Source organism: Rhamphochromis sp. 'chilingali' (assembly GCF_963969265.1).
Source record: "Rhamphochromis sp. 'chilingali' genome assembly, chromosome: 1".
Lineage (NCBI taxonomy): Eukaryota > Metazoa > Chordata > Actinopteri > Cichliformes > Cichlidae > Rhamphochromis > Rhamphochromis sp. 'chilingali'.
In genome coordinates this window covers 38,581,808-38,603,781 of record NC_137929.1, presented here as the reverse complement: position 1 = coordinate 38,603,781, position 21,974 = coordinate 38,581,808, and the positions used below count along the sequence as shown (strand labels likewise).

Sequence of the window (21,974 nt, the reverse complement as noted above, 5' to 3'; positions counted from 1 at the left end):
AAGGGGCGTCATGCATGGAGGAAAAAGAACACAGCATTCCAAGAAAAACACCTGCTACCTACAGTAAAATATGGTGGTGGTTCCATCATGCTGTGGGGCTGTGTGGCCAGTGCAGGGACTGGGAATCTCGTCAAAGTTGAGGGACACATGGATTCCACTCAGTATCAGCAGATTCTGGAGACCAATGTCCAGGAATCAGTGACAAAGCTGAAGCTGCGCCGGGGCTGGATCTTTCAACAAGACAACGACCTGAAACACTGCTCAAAATCCACTAAGGCTTTCATGCAGAGAAACAAGTACAACGTTCTGGAACGGCCATCTCAGCCCAGATCTGAATATTATTGAAAATCTGTGGTGTGAGTTAAAGAGAGCTGTCCATGCTCGGAAACCATCAAACCTGAATGAACTAGAGATGTTTTGTAAAGAGGAATGGTCCAAAATACCTTCAACCACAATCCAGACTCTCATTGGAACCTACATGAAGTGTTTACAGGCTGCAATTTCTGCAAAAGGCGGATCTACTAAATATTGATTTCATTTCTTTTTGTGGTGCCCAAATTTATGCACCTGCCTGATTTTGTTTAAACAATTATTGCACACTTTCTGTAAATCCAATAAACTTCATTTCACTTCTCAAATATCACTGTGTGTGTCTCCTATATGATATATTTAACTGACATTTTTTATTGTAACAACCAACGATTTATACAGGAAAATAATGACTATTAACAAGGTTGCCCAAACTTTTGCATCCCACTGTAGACTGTTTGTGTCCATTAAAGGCTAAAAAGCTTAAAAAAAACAAATCAAAAAAGCATTCATGGTTCATTCAAACATTTCAAGTGTGATTATTGCTTCACGGCTCATGATGATATCAATGACTGTAGCTGTGCTTCTAGGCCATGTGTCTACAGAGCCACAAACACCGGTCTTATTGCTCACTGAGTGACTGCAAGATGTACATTGTTTGTCTCTCACAGAAAAAGATGTTTGATGGTCCCAGAACATGAAGTTCTTTACACCCTTCGCTGTGTTTCACTGTGTTTCACCCTCTTCACTGATCCTCGGTTAATCACGTGAGAATCACGGGGCCCAGAAAAATCTCTATCAAACTATCCAACACTGAGCTAACTGAGTATCTTCAGAGTAATTAAAAAAGGTTTTTATGACAGCTCCACAGCCATTGGTCAAGATGGCCTGGGAAATAAGCCTATCGCACAGAGTGATGTGATCTGTCCAAAAACTGTAATTTATAACAGCAACCTGAGGATCAGGGGCCAAAATACATCTATGAATGACTGAACCATACATTTAATTTCTGACTGATTAACTTATTATCATAAAAAAATAAAAACATTATTATTTAATATTATAACCAAATTATTGTTAATTATTATTTTATGACAGTTTTATTATCATAACTAAGTTGACAGGTTGGGGCCATAGAAAATTATGTTTGGTCGTTATATGATCCCTCTCTGGTCTCCTCCAAACTCTGGAGAACCTGCGATGCTTAGTTTCAAATTAAATGTTTAAACTCACCAGTTTCCTGAATGGTGACTGGATCACTTTGTGCTATGAGTAAAGTTGTGTCTGTTCTCCGTCCTCTGCATTGGTATTTTCCTCCTTTAGAGATCCACTTTATCTGATCCAACAGCTTCTGTGGACTTCACTGCAGGTGAGGTTTCTCTGACCCACTCATATTTTAAGTCAGCAGAGTGTTTCACATCACAGGTCAGTGTCACACTGCCCCCTGCTGGTATGGTTGTGTTGTCTGCTATTAAAGTGATATTTACTCCATGTCCTGTAATGAAGAAATACAAAAAAACCACCATGAAAGTATTTGATGTAAATTGAGCGAAAAAATATCACAACACAACTGAAAGTCAGTGGAGTTTGGAGTTACATATTAGAGAGCTTCCAATTTCAGTTTTTACCATCACAAAAAAGTCAAATGTGGGAATATTTGATAAAAATAAAGAGGACGTAGAAATCTCAAGTGTGTCGTGATTCCAGATCTAGTTTTGTTTTTTTGAGTTTTTTGAGGTTGAATTGTTTGTTTGTTCGTGTTTGTAGTTTATTGATCTTCATTTATTTTTGGGCATTTTTAGAGCCTTTAGTTCTTCTAATAATTTAGTCTGAAAGTTTAATTTGTTCCCTCATTGTTCCCTGTCTCATCCTCCGGGGTCAGTCCCCCTTTGTTTACTTTCTTTTGTGTATGTTACTGTTTAGTTATTGTCCTCACTTCCTGCTTTATTTTGGTATTCATTTGTTTCTTGTGTCTTATGTTGAGTTTTACTTCCCTCTTAGTTTGTGTGTGTGTGTGTGTGTGTGTGTGTGTGTGTGTGTGTGTGTGTGTGTGTGTGTGTGTGTGTGTGTGTGTGTGTGTGTGTGTGTGAGATAAGTTTCACTTTTTCTTATTCAGTCTGTCTCAGAGTGCATTTGGCTCCTCATCTTTCAACACATGACTTTTTTGTGCACAGTATCAGTAACTTTAAACAGCTGTTTAGGTTCAATGATTTATCCACTAATAAAATGTAGCACACAGGTCACAAGGTCAAAAACAAAAATACATTAAGAAGTTTCACATATTTAAAAATGATTCTTTATCATGGAGCAAAGATGAGGTCACATCATTCACGTTTACAAGTGTTTCAAAATGAATTTTCTCAAACTTTGGAGAATCCAAGCTGTTTTATTGCAGATTAATTTTTTTTTAACTCACCAGTTTCACTAATGATGACTGAGTCACTTTCTTTAATGAGTAAATTTGTGCCTTTTATACGTCCTCTACAGGTGTAGATGCCGACTTCAGAGGTCACAAGTACTCTGTTTGATTCACCAGCTACTGCGGTCTTCTCAGAGTTTTCAGAGGGTTCTCTTAACCACTCATATTTTAAGTCAGTAGAGTACTTCACATGACAGGTCAGTGTCACACTGCCCCCTGCTGGTATGGTTAATCTGTCTGCTGTCAGAGTGGCCTTCACTCCAAGTTCTGTAATTTAGAAAAAGATCAAAAAGAATAAAATTGTTGCTCTGAATCTTTGATGCAAACTTAAATAATGTGAATCATCTTTTGCAGCCACACAATTCAACACACTGAACATCTACAGAGACTTTGGAGTGACGTGTTAAACAGCTTCTAATCAAAACACCAAATGAGGGATGAAGGTAACAAACTCTATGCTGAGCTCAGAGCAGCATTTGGTTACCATGTTCATGTTGGTTTTTCCTTTAATTTGTCGTCTGTGTGGAGCTTTTGATAATTAGCATTTTTATAGCTCCAAGAGGTAATACAATGCAATACAGTTTTATTTATATTGTACATTTAAAAACCCGAAGGCACACCAAAGTGCTTCACAGTAATACGGAGAATCAACATAAGTCAATAACAGGGTACAAATTGGGCACCAGCACAGACAGAATAGAGGCACTAACAGACCAGAGGAGTTAGATAAATACAAAATCCACTAAGAAGAAAAAAACAGCAACAAAATTAATAATAAATAAAATAAATAAATAATAAATTTAATAAAATTTAATAAAAAATTTATAATCCAAAAATTAATCCAAAAAATCCCACTATATGAAACAACATACAATCCAACAACATAACTCAGTGAGATAAACTGCACTACACACACTGTTGATATTTTCAGATCAGATAAACATGAAAAGAAAATCCACATGTATGAAGCCACAGCTCTTCAGCAAATATACAGTTTGTATCGTGGCTGTGTGCTTGAGTGCTCACACACTTAACATGGTTATATTAACATTTTAACCAATAATCTCAATGAAATGTTTGGTTTATGATACAAAATATAACACAGAGGACGTCATTTAGAGCAACACAGGAGAAGCTAAATACTAGTTAAGATCAACACACATGATATAAAGGGAAGAAAAAACAGTTTCTCACCTTCAGTGTTTCCATGTCTGACTGTACTGAGCACTAAAATAATGAATGAAACATCATCAGACATTATACAACTGACAAAATCACAATAAATATATAAACTGAGGCTTTTTAAATCTTCACATGGCACAGTTATCATCAAATTTATGTTTCTATTAGCTGTGAAACCGGCTGGAAACATGAAAAAAAAAAAAACTAGTCTGCTGTGTTGAAGCTGTCAGGTAAACAGGTTAAAGCAGTGATACACTGTAATTGTCACCAGTGAGAAACATTTTCCTTCATCGCTGCCATTCAAACAGTAAAGGTGTGTATTGTACTCACAGAATAACCCCAGCAAACAGAGCAAAGAGTGCCCCATCCTCACGTCCAGCCCTGCACGCTGATCTGCATCTAATCTCAAAGTGTTCGACTTTGCATTGATAAAGAGAAGCTGCACTTCATGTAGATAAGACCAGAGTTTATATTCAGCTCCTCCTTCTATCACCTCTCTGTGCTTCCTTCCTTTTACACCAACCACAAACAGCTCCTGTAGCTTTGACCACAGCAGTTGTGTGACGTGTTCATGTTCAAACTTTTTCTTGTTTTGCTGTGAAGAGCTGCATGTGAAAACAATATTGGGCCATTCACCTCTTCTGTTTCTCCTTCATTAGTGCCTGAAAACCAATATGAAGGTGTTTTATTATCACCTACGCAGCTGAAATGGTAAATAAGACTCCTACACTTTCCTATAAACGTCACAGTTAATGAGACCTTTTCTTAATCTATAAAATAAGGTTTCTTTCTTTCTTGTTTCCCTGTTGTCTTCACTTGATCCACTTTGCTTCTGTCTGCCTCTGTGTCCCACCTTTACTGACATTTATTTAATAATTTTAGTGCTTTTACTTCAAGTTTATAGTGTCATCTCCACGCCCACCGTGTCTTGTTTAAGTGTCTATTTTGCCAAAGTGTCTGACATTTTATTTCCCTTAATATCCACATGTGCTGGAACACAAATGAGTCTGATTTAATGCCGTGCATGTTTCTCTGTTTTCACACAGGTGAACTCAGCTGAAATGAAAGAAGTGTTGGAAGGTCTTTTCCTTCAGCACAGCACAGAGCAGGTATAAATAAATACTAATCTATAGGAGGAGTGTTGGTGACCACACTGGCACCCAGTGGGGCATCACTAGTGTTTAGATGCTGTTTTGTTTCTCCTCATCACTTGCTAGAAAGTAGGTGTCTCTGCGCTAGTAGAGCAGTAATGTGCCTGTTGTACAATGTAAGTACAATGATAAGCTTAAATGAATGTTTTAGGTCTGATGTTTCTGAAATTCTTGTGAGATCAGTTAATGATCAAAATGGAGTGGAGTGCAAAATTATAATACTGCGACTTCTCTGAGTCATGCTGACCACGATTGATGCAGAGCTTTAGTACTCTGTGATGTTCTGTCTCCATCTTTCATATGAGATTCATCACATGTACAAATTATCTTTTCCTTTGACTTCATCCTGTGACAGCAGCACACAGTAAATGTTCTACTTCAGTCCTCTGTGTCAGATACATGCAGACTGCTGTCATGCTCTGAACTGTTAGTGACCGCTTTGCAAATAATACTCACATCTGCTTATTTCAGGTTTGCATGATAATGCAGTTACAACCTGCTTGTGTTGTTAGTCTGTCAATAATCTCAAACAGGAAACAAAAATCAAACATAAAATGTTCAAATGTCAAAAGATTTTATTTCTATCTTCTAGCTACAGATGCAAAAAAATGATCAGAAACACAAAAATATACATGAAATACATTCAAATGTATTCACTGCCTATGATATAATTCTTATTTATATAATGTACGAGATCTTTGGACAAACACAGTTAAAGTATTTGTTGGTGCCCATATCAGTATTTACTTGTGAAACACTGCAAACACTGACTTTAAGTTGTGCTGTCAGATACTAAAGATCACATATTTCACACTTTGTCCTCACTGCTGTTGGAACATGTTAGATACATTCAAGGTTTATTACAAAATCTTTAATAAAAAACTGAATATAAAAAGCATGAATATTAAATAGAAATACACCTGCATTTGTTTTATGCTATAAGAGAGCAATATGTCTGATATTGTGATTTAATATTGCAACTGTACATAAAGCTGAGCATGTCTGATATTTGGGCAGCAGAGGAGCAAGAGTGGCTTCATAAAAAGCTTCTTCTTGGCTTTGCTGCTACAGCTCTCCTCACTGACCTGTAAGACAAGCACAAAAAGACAAAGTGATTTCCAACATGTAAAGATATTATGAGCTGAAGACATTTAATAATGTGAAGAATAAATCAGCCTGCATGGCAGCAGAATTACTGAGAGAGCTTCCTGATGTGACTTCAGAATAAACTGCTGCATCAGCTGCAGGACTTGATGTTCCTGTGAATGAAGAGAAGATCATTGAAAACAATAATGTCATTAACCAGGAGGAAACTGGATGTCTCCACTAATGCAAAGATAAAAGAGTAGATTTTAAATAGCTGACAAAGTGTGAATACATAAATATAAACTATAAAATAAACAGATTTACATTGTAAGAGCAGATAAACATGTTAAACAATATTCAGTGGAGATGATGGCAGACTTTGCTCACCTTTGTTTTTCTTGGCTTTTTCTTTTTTGGGCTGTTTGACCTCAGCATACATCAGACTGTCCTCTAAAAGAGACGTCAGAGCTCAGGACACATTTGTTCAGCACAGATATGATGACAAGAACATTACAGAGTAAAAACATGAGAGAAACTATTTAGTTTGGGGACATATAGATGGACAATACCATACTGTACAATAACAATATCATTCTGTATATGAAGCAGACAAACTTACACTAAACTCTGAACGGCCCTCGATGTGTATAAGATTCAGTCTGCTGATGTGTAGTGGTCGTATGTAGTAGCTAAGCTTGGTCAGTGAATAACTAAACTCCATGTTGACCTATAATTACCTGCAATATAATGATGTGATGACACGTTCAAGTACAAACACTGAATGAGACTGTTGTGACTGTACCTGCAGCTCCCGTCTTCACCTCAGAGTAAACAGCACTCTGCTCTGGTTTATGATGCTTCCCTGTTAAGATGAGCAAATAAACAAAATAAAGTCATTAATATTGAAGCAAAACCCTTTCTAGCCTTTCTTTTCCATATTGAACAAATAAACAAATAAATTCAAATAATTATTTATTTAAAAAAAATCTATATTGTTTTCGACACTCACTGTTTTTTCTGACGTTTTTAAATTCGATAAGAGCATATGTGACATCTTGGGGTTCATCTGCACCTGGAATGTAAAAATGTTGCACTTAGTTTCCTCTAACAAAGAAACAGAAATCTGTTTCTTTGTTAGATCTTACATGCCTTTCAAAATATAGAAAAAACTGTTTTTGATCATTTTCAGTGTTTCCTACTTGATTCATAGAAGTTAGCAAACCAGAAACATGCATATTTAAAAATAAATGCAAAAACAGAAAAAAAAAATTGTGTGGTGCTGTGTGATCAGATATTTTCAGAGCATGAACCCATCATGGTGTTACTGTTTGTGTTGTTCTGATATGAAACAATAACATTTGTGGATTCTTTCAGTCGAGTTAAAGATACAATCAGGTTGTAAAATCCTGTTTGTTTCTGATCTTTTGTGCATGTAGTCAGTTGGTTATTTGGATCTTTGTCCAACTGGATTTTGATAAATGTTCTTTGAGAAGCTGCTGAGCACAAACTGAACCTAAGAAATGTTCCTGTTAATGGAGACTGAATGAAAAGTCAATATTAATAATGATAATAAAGATCGGTTTAAGTGCTGACCAGGATGAACAGAGTTGTGTTCATGAGTTTCATTCTGGTTGACTCCATGATTTGTGGAGGAGCCCGGACTGTGACTCTCAGACTGGATCCACCTGAAACAGGAAATAAACACAATAAACTCAAAAGTAACTGATGTTTGTTTAAAATAATAATTAAAAGTATTTTACCAACCTGGTGAAGCAGGAATCTGTGAAAGAGACAAATGTTATTACACATGTTTGTGGTGTGAATTGTTATTTTGTGTCATGAGATCAGAATACATGTATATGTATGAATAATTAAAGTGTGTGTAGTAAATAAACTCTCTAATACAGCATGAAAAGAAGAGGCTCTTACACTTGGACTGTCTGCAGCGATACAACAAGAGCAGGAGAATAATAATGAGAGAGACTCCACAAACCAGTCCAACCATAAACCACACAGGAGACGAAGAGCTGTCAGCTCCTGACACAGTTACTGTGACAACAAACAATAAAGCTTAATTATATTTTAAATTTCATAACATCATTTTATAAAAATGATCTTGAAAAAAATCCAGTTCATCTATTTCCCTCGACTAGAAATCACTTTGAATCAACTCCTGCTGTATTTAAATGACTTGACTCCCAACAATGAACACAAAATGTTGACTTCATTAAATCTGCTTTATAAACTTTTACTATATAAATATGTCAAACAGTCAAATCTTAATATAAAGAAACAAAAACTGATGTTTACATTGAGATTTTCTGTTTCCTGTCAGAAACTGTCAGCATGACTCTGCTCTGTGGTTTCATGTTGTGACTCCTGTTCTACACTACTTGCAGTGTTACTTGTAGAATTGTTACAGAACTAATTGTGAATTTATGTTGATTTGGAGATTTGCTGAAAATGATTGTTTCACATTCATAATCCCACCTAGTCTCCCCTCCTTGGATCACATTCCTGACACTGATTCTCTAGACTCCACATTTTACATGACTATTCATGTTCAACCATTTCCAATAAGAACATTTTTACAATGCCAAAGAGGTTACCATGAGATATAATGCTGTTTGACCTTCATAGTAATCCTCAATCAACAATCTATTCAACATTGTTGCTGAATACTAACTCACCAGTCATGTTAATCTGAACTTCTTGGCTGTCCTCTGTGTAGTAAACTGGGTTTCCTCTTCCTCCTCTGCACCTGTAGAGTCCTTCCTGTGAGACACTGATTTGTCCATTTGAGTGGAAAACTGCATCTTGTGTGGTCAGGGCTTCAGAGGATTTCTCATCTCTGTACCAGTAGTATTTCCATCCAGATGATGATGATGGGTTCACAGAGCAGGTCAGGGTCACACTGCCCCCTACTGGAACAGTTGTGTTATCAGCTCTCAGTTTCGCCTTTGGTTTATCTTCAGTTTAGAAAAAGAACAAACAAATAAATGACTGAATCTAAGTCATTTAATCAACTAGATGGAAATGAGAAACATGAACAAATCTTGAATAAAATAAACAGTAAACTCATTTTGATCAACACAGTAAAATTTTACATTTACTTTGCTGTATATAAAAAGTAATTTGTCATGGTCTGGTGTGTTAGGGTCCCTGGGTCGTTGACCCAGTGTTTTGTGTTTTTGGTTCTTTGATTTTGTTATTTCATTATATTCTAGCTTTGCTTTATGGGTTTAGGATCATTCTTAGTTTAGGTTCTCTTGGTGGGGTTTGGTTAGAGTTTTAGTGTTCTGGTTTTCTGTCTGTGTTCCATAGTTACTGTCTCCCCTGTCTGCTGTATCCCCACATCCAGTCAGTGTCTGTGTCTGCCCTGGTCCCACGTCTTTGTTCCCTTTGTTATAGTGCCTGCCTGTGAGTCTGTGTTATGTTTCCTGTTTTACTTTGAAAGTCCATGTCTGATGTTAATGTGTCTGGTTTTGCTTCCCCTTGTCTCGTTAGGCTAGATTTGCCCCAGCTGTGTTTCCCTCCTGTTACCCAATCCCTGATTGCTCCCTCTGTGTATTTAAGCCCCGTGTTTCTTTGTGTCTGTGTCGTGATCTACTCTCATTTATGCTGTGTGTTCCGTTTGCCTGGTCATGTAAGTTTATTTGGATTTTTCGATTTCAGATTTCTGTTACTTTTTGCCATCCAGCAATAAAAGCTGAGTTTTGAGCCACTTTCTGCCTCCGAGTGTCTGCACTTTGGGTCCTTCTACTTCCACTCCTACCTGCACACAGCCTTAACCTGACATGGTGACTCTGTTATTTAGTGGTTTTTCATGGTTTTGCCTTTTGTATTTCTAGTTCCCTTTGTTATTCTTTGGTACTTCAGTTATTATTCTAGCCCTTTCGTTTTGTCACTGTGCCTCTCTTGTGTTCCTTGTGTTACGTCTAGTGCTCCTGGTTTCTATGTTCATGTATTCCTGTTTTGCTTCGACAGTCCCATGTGCTGCGTCAGTCTATTCTGTATTTTTCCTCCCTGTCTTCTCTCATCAGATTAGGTTCAGCTGTGCCTCCCTGTTATGTATTCCCTCGTTACCCACTGTATGTACTGTGTGTTTCCCTTTGTTCCCTGTCGATTCGGCTGCGTTTCTCCTGTTTATCACAAACTGCATTTCTCAGGTTTTGATGTTCCAATTCCCACGTCTCAGATCTTTAATTTCTTATTTTGGTTTTTTAACGTTTTCCCAGTTTAGCTTTTGCTTGTTTAGTCTCTTTCACCTTTTGCTTTTGTTTGTATTCTGCTCTGCCGTAATAAAGGTTCACTCTCAGTTCAAGTCGGTTTTCAGTGTCTGCATTCGGGTCTGACCTCTCTCAGCACCCAACTCTCCTCCAACACTGAATACTTTCACTAAAGTGATTGGTCATCATTGCTTTTTGTATTAAACCAGGTCATGTGTATGTTATATTTTAACAAATGGCAGTGCTTTATGACATGACAGACCAGAGTGACTTATTCTTTCTTATAGAAATTGTAGATTTGCTGCTATTTCTTTGAAATTATTATTATGTCATCATTGTCCTCAGGTGATGGAGCAGCAGGTCAGCATTGGCATCTCTATACCAGCTGAAGGTTCATGACACAAAGTGGTGACAAACTGTCTACAATGAGGCTACTATCAGCTGCAGCTCTTTGTCTGACTAACAATGTAACATGCTTTGTAGACCATTGAATCCATCCTGTGCTGACCATGATGACATTTGTCAAATGGAGATCACACAACAAACATGACTTACTTGATGCTGACAATGTGAAGGCTTCACTCCACTCTGTTGAAGAATATGAGTCATCTCTGCGTCGACTCTTACACATGTAGTCTCCACTGCTGGACTCAGAAACTCTGAATGTCACATCATTATTGTGTGTCCACTGTGTGGGTGTCCTGGGTCCTCTCCATTCATACTCCCACTCAGTGGTTTCACCTCCTTCCTGCACCTCACATGTCAGAGTGATCGTCTCACCTCTGAATATCTGAGGCCAGTTGGGTTGTTGTTTTACAACAACTTTATTGGAAACTGTTTACACATATTAACAGTTGAGATACAAACAGAAACATGAAATCAACACAGAAAACTTCACATTGTATGTTTGATAATCATGAGTGAATGTATATTTCAAACTAAATTACTGAACTCACAGGTTTTCTCAATGGTGACATCATCACTTATATCAGTGTAGTAAACTGGGTTTCCTCTTGTTCCTCTGCAGCTGTAGATTCCTCCTTGAGATACTCTGATATCTCTGTTTTGTTGATCTCTGATTTTACCTTCATAGGTTCTTTGGGTTCGTCTGAACCACTCAAATATCCATCCATCAGAGCTCTGCACAGAGCAGGTCAGTGTCACACTGCCCCCTACTGGTATGATTTTTGTTCCTGCTGTCAGTGTGGCCCTGGGTTTATCTGCTGTTATGAAAAAAGAGAAGAAAATGTACACTTCATCCATTATAAAGGTAGTTTAAAACATTTCAAATGTTTGCCATTTTTCTGTCTCAACATGGTGACAGAGCTGCAGTAATTCAGGTTGTAGATCTCTAAATAAACACAGTATAAATGTTTGTCCAATCTCAGGCCTGAAGAAGTCACACTGGATGTAAACTAATGGAGTTCACTGTTGAAGGAAACACAATGATGGGTTCAGAGGGATCTGCCTAGTTTCAGGTTTAGATAACAGAAACATCATCACCTTAATTTTTTTTAAGCTTTTGACGTTTCTTCTCCTTATTTAAAATTTATTTCATCCAGTTATTTTATTTATACAATAAAATACACACATACAGTAATAATAAATGACAGAGTGTGAGTATTGTAGTGCTGACATTAATGTATTGAGAATTTACATCTGTATTTCAAGAGGAATCATCACATTATTAGTCATTGAGGACTTACCTAACATAGTTACAGAGACAGTATTACTGATCTTTGTATAAGATGATCCCCTCCTGCGACCACAGCACTGATATTCTCCACCGTGACTTGAATATTTAATTTCTAATGTGTACTCTTTGTGTGTGCTGTAGGGGACAACTTCTCGACCATCCTTGTTGGTTTTGTATTCCCAGTCAGTGTCTTCTCCTTCATTCATGTCACATTTGAAGGTAACAAACTCACCGAAGAAAAAACTGGACCAGTTGGGTTCAATAGTTAGCAGAGCAGCTAGAATCCAACACAACCACAAAGTTAACAGCCTGAAACACTTTTATGCACGACACAATCTGTGACAGTATGTTCATACACTGTTCATATATTGAATAATAATTACATATAAAACATAGGTGAACTGTAATTAAGATTCAGTATTTTGAGATGAAACCTTACTAAATAAATGAAAAGAAAGAAGTAAAGTCAAAACTTTTCAGTCACCTTGAGCGTGTCCAGTGCCGAGGAGAGTACAGAGCACTACGATAAAGACAGAAACTTCAGGATTTATCAAACTAAAGACATGTTCATGTTTACAGTTACAGTTATAGTTCGTCCATGTCTGGCTTTACCTTTCCCCAGTTCTGGTTATAGTTTAATTTTACCTTTAACTTTTGCTTTTTGCGTTTCTCATCAGCCTGAATAAACAACTTACTTTTTGTTAAAGTTCAGTTCTGTCCCTCGTGTTTTCTGCTGCTAACACACCGGCACTGATTCAGAAATAAACCTTTCTTAGATAAACTAAACCAGCTCCACTCATTCATGGCTTGCAAAAGTATTCAGCCCCCTTGAACTTTCCCACATTTTGTCACATTACAGCCACAAACATGAATCAATTTTATTGGAGTGCCACGTGAAAGACCAACACAAAGTGGTGTACATGTGAGAAGTGGAACAAAATCATACATGATTCCAAACATTTGTTACAAATAAATAACTGCAAAGTGGGGTGTGTGTAATTATTCAGCCCCCTTTGGTCTGAGTGCAGTCAGTTGCCCATAGACATTGCCTGATGAGTGCTAATGACTAAATAGAGTGCACCTGTGTGTAATCTAATGTCAGTACAAATACAGCTGCTCTGTGACGGCCTCAGAGGTTCTCTAACAGAATATTGGGAGCAACAACACCATGAAGTCCAAAGAAAACACCAGACAGGTCAGGGATAAAGTCATTGAGAAATTTAAAGCAGGCTTAGGCTACAAAAATATTTCCCAAGCCTTGAACATCCCATGGAAAACTGTTCAAGAAATTCAGAAATGGAAGGAGTATGGCACAACCGTAAACCTACCAAGACAAGGCCGTCCACCTAAACTCACAGGCCGAGCAAGGAGAGCGCTGATCAGAAATGCAGCCAAGAGGCCCATGGTGACTCTGGACGAGCTGCAGAAATCTACAGCTCAGGTGGGGGAATCTGTCCAACTATTAGTCATGCACTGCACAAAGTTGGCCTTTATGGAAGAGTGGCAAGAAGAAAGCCATTGTTAACAGAAAACCATAAGAAGTCCCATTTGCAGTTTGCCACAAGTCACGTGGGGGACACAGCAAACATGTGGAAGAAGGTGCTCTGGTCAGATGAGACCTAAATGAAACTTTTGGCCAAAATGCAAAACGCTACGTGTGGCGGAAAACTAACACTGCGCATCACTCTGAACACACCATCCCCTCTGTCAAATATGGTGGTGGCAGCATCATGCTCTGGGGGTGCTTCTCTTCAGCAGGGACAGGGAAGCTGGTCAGAGTTGATGGAAGGTGGATGGAGCCAAATACAGGGCAATCCTGGAAGAAAACCTCTTGGAGTCTGCAAAAGACTTGAGACTGGGGCGGAGGTTCACCTTCCAGCAGCACAACGACCCTAAACATAAAGCCAGGGCAACAATGGAATGGTTTAAAACAAAACATATCCATGTGTTAGAATGGCCCAGTCAAAGTCCAGATCTAAATCCAATCGAGAATCTGTGGCAAGATCTGAAAACTGCTGTTCGCAAACGCTGTCCATCTAATCTGACTGAGCTGGAGATGTTTTGCAAAGAAGAATGGGCAAGGATTTCAGTCTCTAGATGTGCAAAGCTGGCAGGGACATACCCTAAAAGACTGGCAGCTGGAATTGCAGCAAAAGGTGGTTCTACAAAGTATTGACTCAGGGGGCTGAATAATTACGCACACCCCACTTTTCAGTTATTTATTTGTAAAAAATGTTTGGAATCATGTATGATTTTGGTTCCACTTCTCACGTGTTTGTATTGGTCTTTCACGTGCAATTCCAATAAAATTGATTCATGTTTATGGCTGTGATGTGACAAAATGTGGAAAAGTTCAAGGGGGCCGCAAGCCACTGTATGTGAGCTGACTGAGCGGCTAAAGATGAAATGAAGAGATCACAAGTCCAATACTTGTTTAATTGTGAAGAACATTTATTTTATTTGACATGTTAAATACTGTTTGTCATAAACCATCACTAGTATCAAACATTTGTCTTCTCACATGTAAAGATACATTATTTACAATTTTTTTAAAACTATTTATAATTTGTTTTTATATTTACAAACCTCCAAGCACACAAATGTATGAATAAAAGACAATAAATATCAACATATAAAAATATAAATAGTTAAACTAAACTCCTCTCTACCTGCATTCATACACTGCTGGAACTAATTAGAGGTGTTTTTACACCTGAAAATTAATTTGAACACACTGCTAGATTAAAATAAGTTTAAAAATTAATGTCTTAAAACTTGACTGAGGTCTTACAGAAACAGACATTTTGTTTTATTTGTTCCTTGTTATGCTTTTTTATATTTTTTAGAAACTTTATTGCTAACTTTACTGAGCATAACTACCCTCACAAACATCGATGACAACTTAAATCACAAACACAATGACGCTGTTAATGTATGTGGCAGCCCTACTTTTTAAAATACTGAATTCAGACAGGGTCAAACCGCTGTGGATATTTATATGAAGAAACATGGTTTACAGTAAAGAATATAATGACCTTTTCCTTCCTATCATAGATATAATTATCAAGTACACTGTTGCTGCTTTGTAAAGAGCCACACGTTGTTGATGAGACACTAAAAGCTGCAGTACAAAATACAGCCAGGTATTTTCTTACACTTATGTGTCCAGCACAAAATCATTAAAGTCTTTGAACTATACAGTAAATACATTTCCATCAAGCATGAAAAAAGTAACTTGACTGTACCCGTCTCTCACCCTAAGACAGCTGGAAGAGGGTCAGTTGGAAGTCTTTTTCACACAGAACACACACCAAGAATATCTGAGCAACCAAATCAAATAAATTTCACTTTGATCTGCAAACAAACTAAAGTGATTTCCATGCTTCCTTTAATAGGCAGTGGGACAGTAACCTTTAAAGTTTAAATGGATCCAGCTTAAAGTTTAGAGCTCGCCTGAGAAAGCAACACTGGGAGAGCACTAGTAATTTGTAGTGTCACACGAATGCTCTAGCAACATTATACATATATTATAAATAGGATGAAGAGGAAAAACACCTCACCTTGAGTATTTCTATAGGAGAACGTAATGAGCACTGAAGTAAAGATGAAAAAGTCATGAGGCTCAAACTGACAGAAACTGACTCATGATGAATCCGGGCATTTTGTAAAAGTGAATTTCCAAAATTCATCAAAAGGTTTCTGTGCATATAAACTAATATCAGGACATTTCAAAATTTAAGGAAACAAAAAACCTAAATTTTTAAATTGTTAATAGTTTAAAAAACTAATAATGTAACAAATTTTAAACAATAACAATGAGTCAACTCCAAAAACAGTGGTGTATCCAACAAAATGCTCCACCCTAAACTGAGCCAAAACAGCAACCAACATTTTGCTTTAAAATCATCAAAATATTCTCAGTTTGAACTCCCAGTTAAATTGTTTTAAAGCAGTGATGCACTATAATTCTAACAAATAATACATCAAACAACATCAAAAATGTACTTACAGAATAACCCCGTCATACAGAGCAAAGTGTGCCCCATCATCACTGCACTCTGATCCACTCTGATGCGATGCAGATGATCACAAAGTGTTTTCTATGAATAATAAATGCAGAAATAGAAGCTGAACTTAAACCAGATAAGGTCAGTTTTTCTCTGACTTTTTTTTCTGTCTTTCACCTCTCTGTGCTTCCTTCGCTTTTACACCTACCTCAAACAGTTCCTGTAGCTTTGACCACAGCAGTTGTTTGACATGTTTACATTTCCTGTCCATGGCAAACACATATAGGTTTCTTTCACATGTTGTGTTTCACATGTCTTTCTCTATAATATACAAATGTGTATTTTGTTCCAAGTCAGGAAGTCAGTTCATAGTTTTTGCCTTTTACTTCTTTGAAAACTCTCACGGCATTTTTAAGTGTCCTGTGAAACAATTTTAATCTGCAATGTTCCTCTTCTGTCAGGTCTCTGGGAACTTGGAGTCACCTTATCAGCCAGTAATTTTATATATCCACAGATATTCATAGTGCCATCTATAAATCTTAAAAAAAATGTATATGTACTGGTTGTCATAACATTACTACCTTGGGGACTCTGCACACACAGCAAGACCTAGTCCTGTTCTGGACTCCATCTGAACACATTTATCTTGGTCTGATTTGACAAAAGTGGTGTCCCAGCATTCATCAAGCCAAATCTTTTTTTTTTAATTTTTTTAATTTTTTTTTTTAGAACAGTTTAGTTTTGCAGTTATATGTGTTGTTCTTAAGCAGTGTCCTTTATGCTGTTTGAGCCGCAACTCAATTTTATTTATTTATTTTTTTCAAAGTAACTGTCGGTCTGATGTACCTCTCTCTCTCTCTCTCTCTCTCTCTCTCTCTCTCTCCCTGAACTCACATTTATTCTGTCTTTTCATTTATTTATTTATTTTAATGTCCAGTGGATAATGGAAATCACGGGTGCATTTTTATTGTTGTTTACTTCTAACTTATAAATATCAAAGTTTTGTAGAGTTTAGAGCTTTGTAGTCTTTGCTTTTGATTGATTATAACAAGAAATATGTTAAGATGTTTCCCCCATACTTCATAAAAACATATATGATGTATTTCATAGTTCGATTAAAGATTATCATGTAGCACTGAAGTGAAAAACCTCGCTCAGCCTCAGAATAGATCTGTGAATGTTCTCACTTTGTGCTGGAAATATGTTTTAAATTTGGCTGTGACTCCAAACACAGGAAATGACTCACTGTGTGGCTGAACTGTAGCTAAAGCTTAACACGAAATCTAAAGACAACATTTATATTCAGTGTTACTTTTTTTTATCTGACGGCATATCAAAGTAACATTAAGTACTAACACATTTGATCTGGAAACAATTCTTTGTCTTACTTGGACATCAACATACAGATTAGACCTGAGCATCTGACTAAATGTCAAAAATCAGGAAAGAAAATCCAAATAGATGATGTGAAAAACTTATTTAAAAGCTGCAATTAAAAAAAAAACAAAAAAAAAAGGTTTGTTTCAAAAGCTACATGTTGTGGATCAAGTTTATGTCTGTGAAGGTTCTCAGTCATCCAGGTCATCGTAGTCAAAGGAGCTTGCAAAGAAAAGCGTCTGGACTTCTTTAAGTTACTTGAAGACGTTTCACCTCTCATCCGAGAAGCTTCTTCAGTTCTAAGGTCAAATGGTGGAGAGTCCCAGATATAAACCTAGTGGGAGTAACCCCCCACAGAGGGACAAAAGGACCCCCTGATGATCCGCTAATCGCCTGACCCAAGGTGTGAAACTGGGTGTGGGTCCCAATCAGCCAGAGTTTCGGGTGTGTTCATTGTGAAACCTGGCCCCACCTTATCATGCGAATTCCTGAGATCAGATGGCCCAGGATGTGAGTGGGCATTAAGGCGTCTGGGAAGGGATCTCAAAACTGGATTATAGATGGCAGAGAGTTGGTGTCGTAAACCACCGCCTCTGTTCAAAGATGGTCGCTCACAGTGGACATAGATGGCTTCTTTCACTCCTCTTTCAAACCATCTGTCCTCTCTGTCCAAAATGTGAACATTGGCATCCTCGAAAGAGTGTCCTTTATCCTTAAGATGCAGATGGATTGCTGAGTCTTGTCCTGTGGAGGTGGCTCTTCTGTGTTGTGCCATGCGCTTGTGAAGTGGCTGTTTGGTCTCTCCAATGTAGAGGTCTGGGCATTCCTCGCTGCACTGTACAGCATACACCACATTGTTAAGTCTGTGTTTTGGCGTTTTGTCTTTCGGGTGAACCAGTTTTTGTCTGAGCGTGTTGCTGGGTCTGAAATACACTGGGATGTCATGCTTGGAGAAAACCCTCCTGAGTTTTTCTGATACACCGGCAACATAGGGGATGACAATGTTGTTGCGTCTGTCTTTCTTATCCTCCCTCGCTGGTGTCTGGTCTTCTTTTCTGTGCCTCTTTGCTGACTTTAAGAACGCCCATTTAGGATAGCCGCACGTTTTGAGTGCTTCCTTTACATGTGTGTGTTCCTTCTTTTTTCCTTCAGGCTTAGAGGGAACATGTTCTGCCCGGTGGTGTAGGGTCCTGATTACTCCAAGTTTGTGTTCCAGAGGGTGATGGGAGTCAAAGAGGAGGTACTGGTCCGTGTGTGTGGGCTTCCGGTAAACTTCGATGTTGAGGTTGCCGTTCTCTTCAATGTGCACAGCGCAGTCCAGGAAAGGCAAACAGTCGTCCTTTGTGTCTTCCCTGGTGAACTTGATGTTTTTATCCACAGCGTTAATGTGCGCAGTGAAGGATTCCACTTCTTGTGTCTTGATTTTGACCCATGTGTCGTCTACATATCTGTACCAGTGGCTGGGTACTCTTCCTTTGAAAGAGCCAAGAGCCTTCCTTTCCACTTCCTCCATGTAAAGGTTGGCTACAATAGGTGACACGGGGGAGCCCATGGCACAGCCATGTTTTTGTCTGTAAAAGCCTTCGTTGTATTTGAAATATGTAGTGGTGAGGCAGAGGTCTAACAGTGTGCAGATCTGATCGGGTGTGAAGTTGGTCCTGTCCTCCAAGGAGCTGTCTTCTTGTAGTCGTTTTCTGACAGTCTCCACGGCCTCCATGGTGGGTATGCAAGTGAAGAGAGAGACTACATCAAAGGACACCATGGTTTCATCTGGATCCAGGGTAAGTTTCTGGACCTTGTCGGTGAAGTCGGTGGAGTTCTTGATGTGGTGTGGGGTGTTCCCCACGAGAGGAGCAAGGATGGTAGCAAGGTGTTTAGCAATGTTGTAAGTGGCTGAGTTTATGCTACTGACTATGGGTCTGAGTGGGACAGCTTCCTTGTGGATTTTAGGAAGTCCGTAAATGCAGGGTATGGCATCCCCTGGGTAAAGGCGGTGATATGTAAGGCGGTCAATAATTTTGTCCTTTTCAAATTCTTGAAGGCAAGCTATAACTTTCTTTTTGTAGCTGCTTGTGGGGTCTCGCTTTAAGGCTTCGTAGGTATTGTTGTCCCTGAGGAGAGTAGTGATCTTTGTATGGTAATCTGTAGTGTTTAGGACCACTGTGCATCTTCCCTTATCAGCTGGTAAAACAGTGATGTTGTGGTCTTTGCTCATTGAAGCGACGGCCTTCTTTTCCTGTATTGTGAGGTTGGATGGAGGGACTTTGGCACTGGAGAGCGTGGCTGAGACTTTCATCTTGATTTGCTCTGCTTCTGTCTGTGATAATTTATTAATCCGTATGGCAGATTCTGTGGCTGTGATGAGGTCCACTATGGGCAACTGTTGTGAGATCCCTTCCCAGACGCCTTAACGCCCACTCACATCCTGGGCCATCTGATCTCAGGAATTCGCATGATAAGGTGGGGCCAGGTTTCACAATGAACTCACCCGAAACTCTGGCTGATTGGGACCCACACCCAGTTTCACACCTTGGGTCAGGCGATTAGAGGATCATCAGGGGGTCCTTTTGTCCCTCTGTGGGGGGTTACTCCCACTAGGTTTATATCTGGGACTCTCCACCATTTGACCTTAGAACTGAAGAAGCTTCTCGGATGAGAGGTGAAACGTCTTCAAGTAACTTAAAGAAGTCCAGACGCGGATCAAGTTTATGCAACTCTACCATGTAGAAATTTAAAGTATGTATTTCTAGTATTTAATTTACAAATGTTTTGAATTACATCCTTCTTTAAACCAAAGACTGATATTGATTACTTCCATTAAACCGAAGTCCAGCCCTCTGTCCAAACTATTTAAGTATGTGTAGAACACCACATCAGAAGATGCTGTGATGTATTACCTGACTTATGGTGATGACCAAAAGTCTTGTTCTGTAGCCTTGTTGAGAGATATATGAGCATTTACAGCATGTCCACGCAGAGACCCTTGAGGGCAGCTGCTTTTCAGTGTGAAAAACAAGCTTTTCACAGTTTCTCTTGATGCCCACACAGTTTTTTTCTGTCGATTTTTGATCTGTTTTCACAGAATATTATGCATACTTAAATGTAGCAGTGATAATTATTACAATTATTTTACTACATATAAATCATTTAAAAATTTACCATCCACACAGGGATCAAAGTGAAACTTCCTTTGTTCTTTTTGCATCTTTTGTCAACTCTCGTCAACTCATTCTTGTTTGCTGCACGCTGCTCTATGATCTTTAAAACAGACCACTTTGGGCTGAGACCACAATCTGCATTTCCTGTTTTCTCGGTAGCCTGACTCGAAACCATGTTGTTTTTCAGTAGATTAAAAATAACAGTTTTACACACATGAAGGCATTGGAGCCTGCTCAGAAGAACAAAGACGTTTCCAGTTTGGTCTTTTAATACTGCTTGATATTGCTTCTCATCATTGTAGTTTTTTGTAGATCTGAATTTACTGTATTTTTGTTTGATTGTTTAAAAAAAGTTTTGCGTTAATGAAAAAGTCTACAGTATTCTGTATTTGCAGTTTATATTGAGAGATTTATCCAATAACACAAACAGAGGTCAATACAGTCTGCTCTGGTGCTCAACAGCTCCAAAGTTCTTCATGTCAACAGCTGAGGTTGTTGATTTTGACCATACACTATGTACTTCACACATGATTGCAGTGCTGCAAATATAGTGCTGCACAGTAGAAAAGGCAGAAAGAAGGCTGCAAAGGGACAAGAGTCACACACACAAACTCTTCACAATCCATTAACAATTCAATCATTCAATTAATTTCAAAATACTTTACTTCATTAATGAATTAAACTTTTACTGAGACAAATAGGACATACAGTAAGCTGTATATATATATATATATATATATATATATATATATATATATATATATATATATATATATATATATATATGTAGTGGAAGAGCATGCTAGTCAAAGAGAGACACCTGGAATTGCTAAGCGAAGGGCAGACAGTCCTGATCCTTAAGAACCCCCAAAAGGGACCGGTCCCATCCAACTACCAGCCAATAACCTGCCTCAGTATCACATGGAAGCTCCTGTTAGTTGTCATAGGGGCTAAGATGTGCACATTGAAGAGAACGGCAACCTCAACATCGAAGTTTACTGGAAGCCCACACACACACGGACCAGTACCTCCTCTTTGACTCCCATCACCCTCTGGAACACAAACTTGGAGTAATTAGGACCCTACACCACCGGGCAGACAAGAATGATGGTTTAAAAGAGGAGTGAAAGAGGCCATCTATGTCTACTGTGAATGACCATCACTGACCACAGGTGATGGATAATGGCATCAGCTGTCAGTCACCTACAATGCAGTTTTGAGATCTCTTCCCAGGTACATCAACCCCAACTAGTATCTTTCCTCAGGTGACCTCAGTAGGTCACATGATAGGGTAAGGCAAGCTCTCACAGTGATCTCACCCCAAATCTCAGGTGAAAATTGCTGAATAAGCCAGAAATGG

The 21,974-nt window shown here is 38.4% G+C and overlaps 1 protein-coding gene across 1 annotated transcript in view; it reads right to left on the bottom strand.

Annotated features, from left to right (window-relative positions):
* Nucleotides 1-5,980: 5,980 nt before the first annotated feature.
* Nucleotides 5,981-21,974, bottom strand: part of LOC308408001 (Fc receptor-like protein 5) — a gene marked incomplete at its 5' end in the record, with an annotated part of 42,586 nt that continues 26,592 nt past the window's right edge. Inside the window, 8 exons of the mRNA XM_080900048.1 lie at nt 5,981-6,146; nt 6,258-6,320; nt 6,535-6,597; nt 6,950-7,009; nt 7,157-7,219; nt 7,693-7,869; nt 8,077-8,196; nt 8,838-9,116. Of these exons, the coding sequence (XP_080756174.1) occupies nt 6,139-6,146; nt 6,258-6,320; nt 6,535-6,597; nt 6,950-7,009; nt 7,157-7,219; nt 7,693-7,869; nt 8,077-8,196; nt 8,838-9,116 (833 nt within the window). The 3' untranslated portion in view covers nt 5,981-6,138. The remainder of the gene's footprint in view (nt 6,147-6,257; nt 6,321-6,534; nt 6,598-6,949; nt 7,010-7,156; nt 7,220-7,692; nt 7,870-8,076; nt 8,197-8,837; nt 9,117-21,974) is intronic.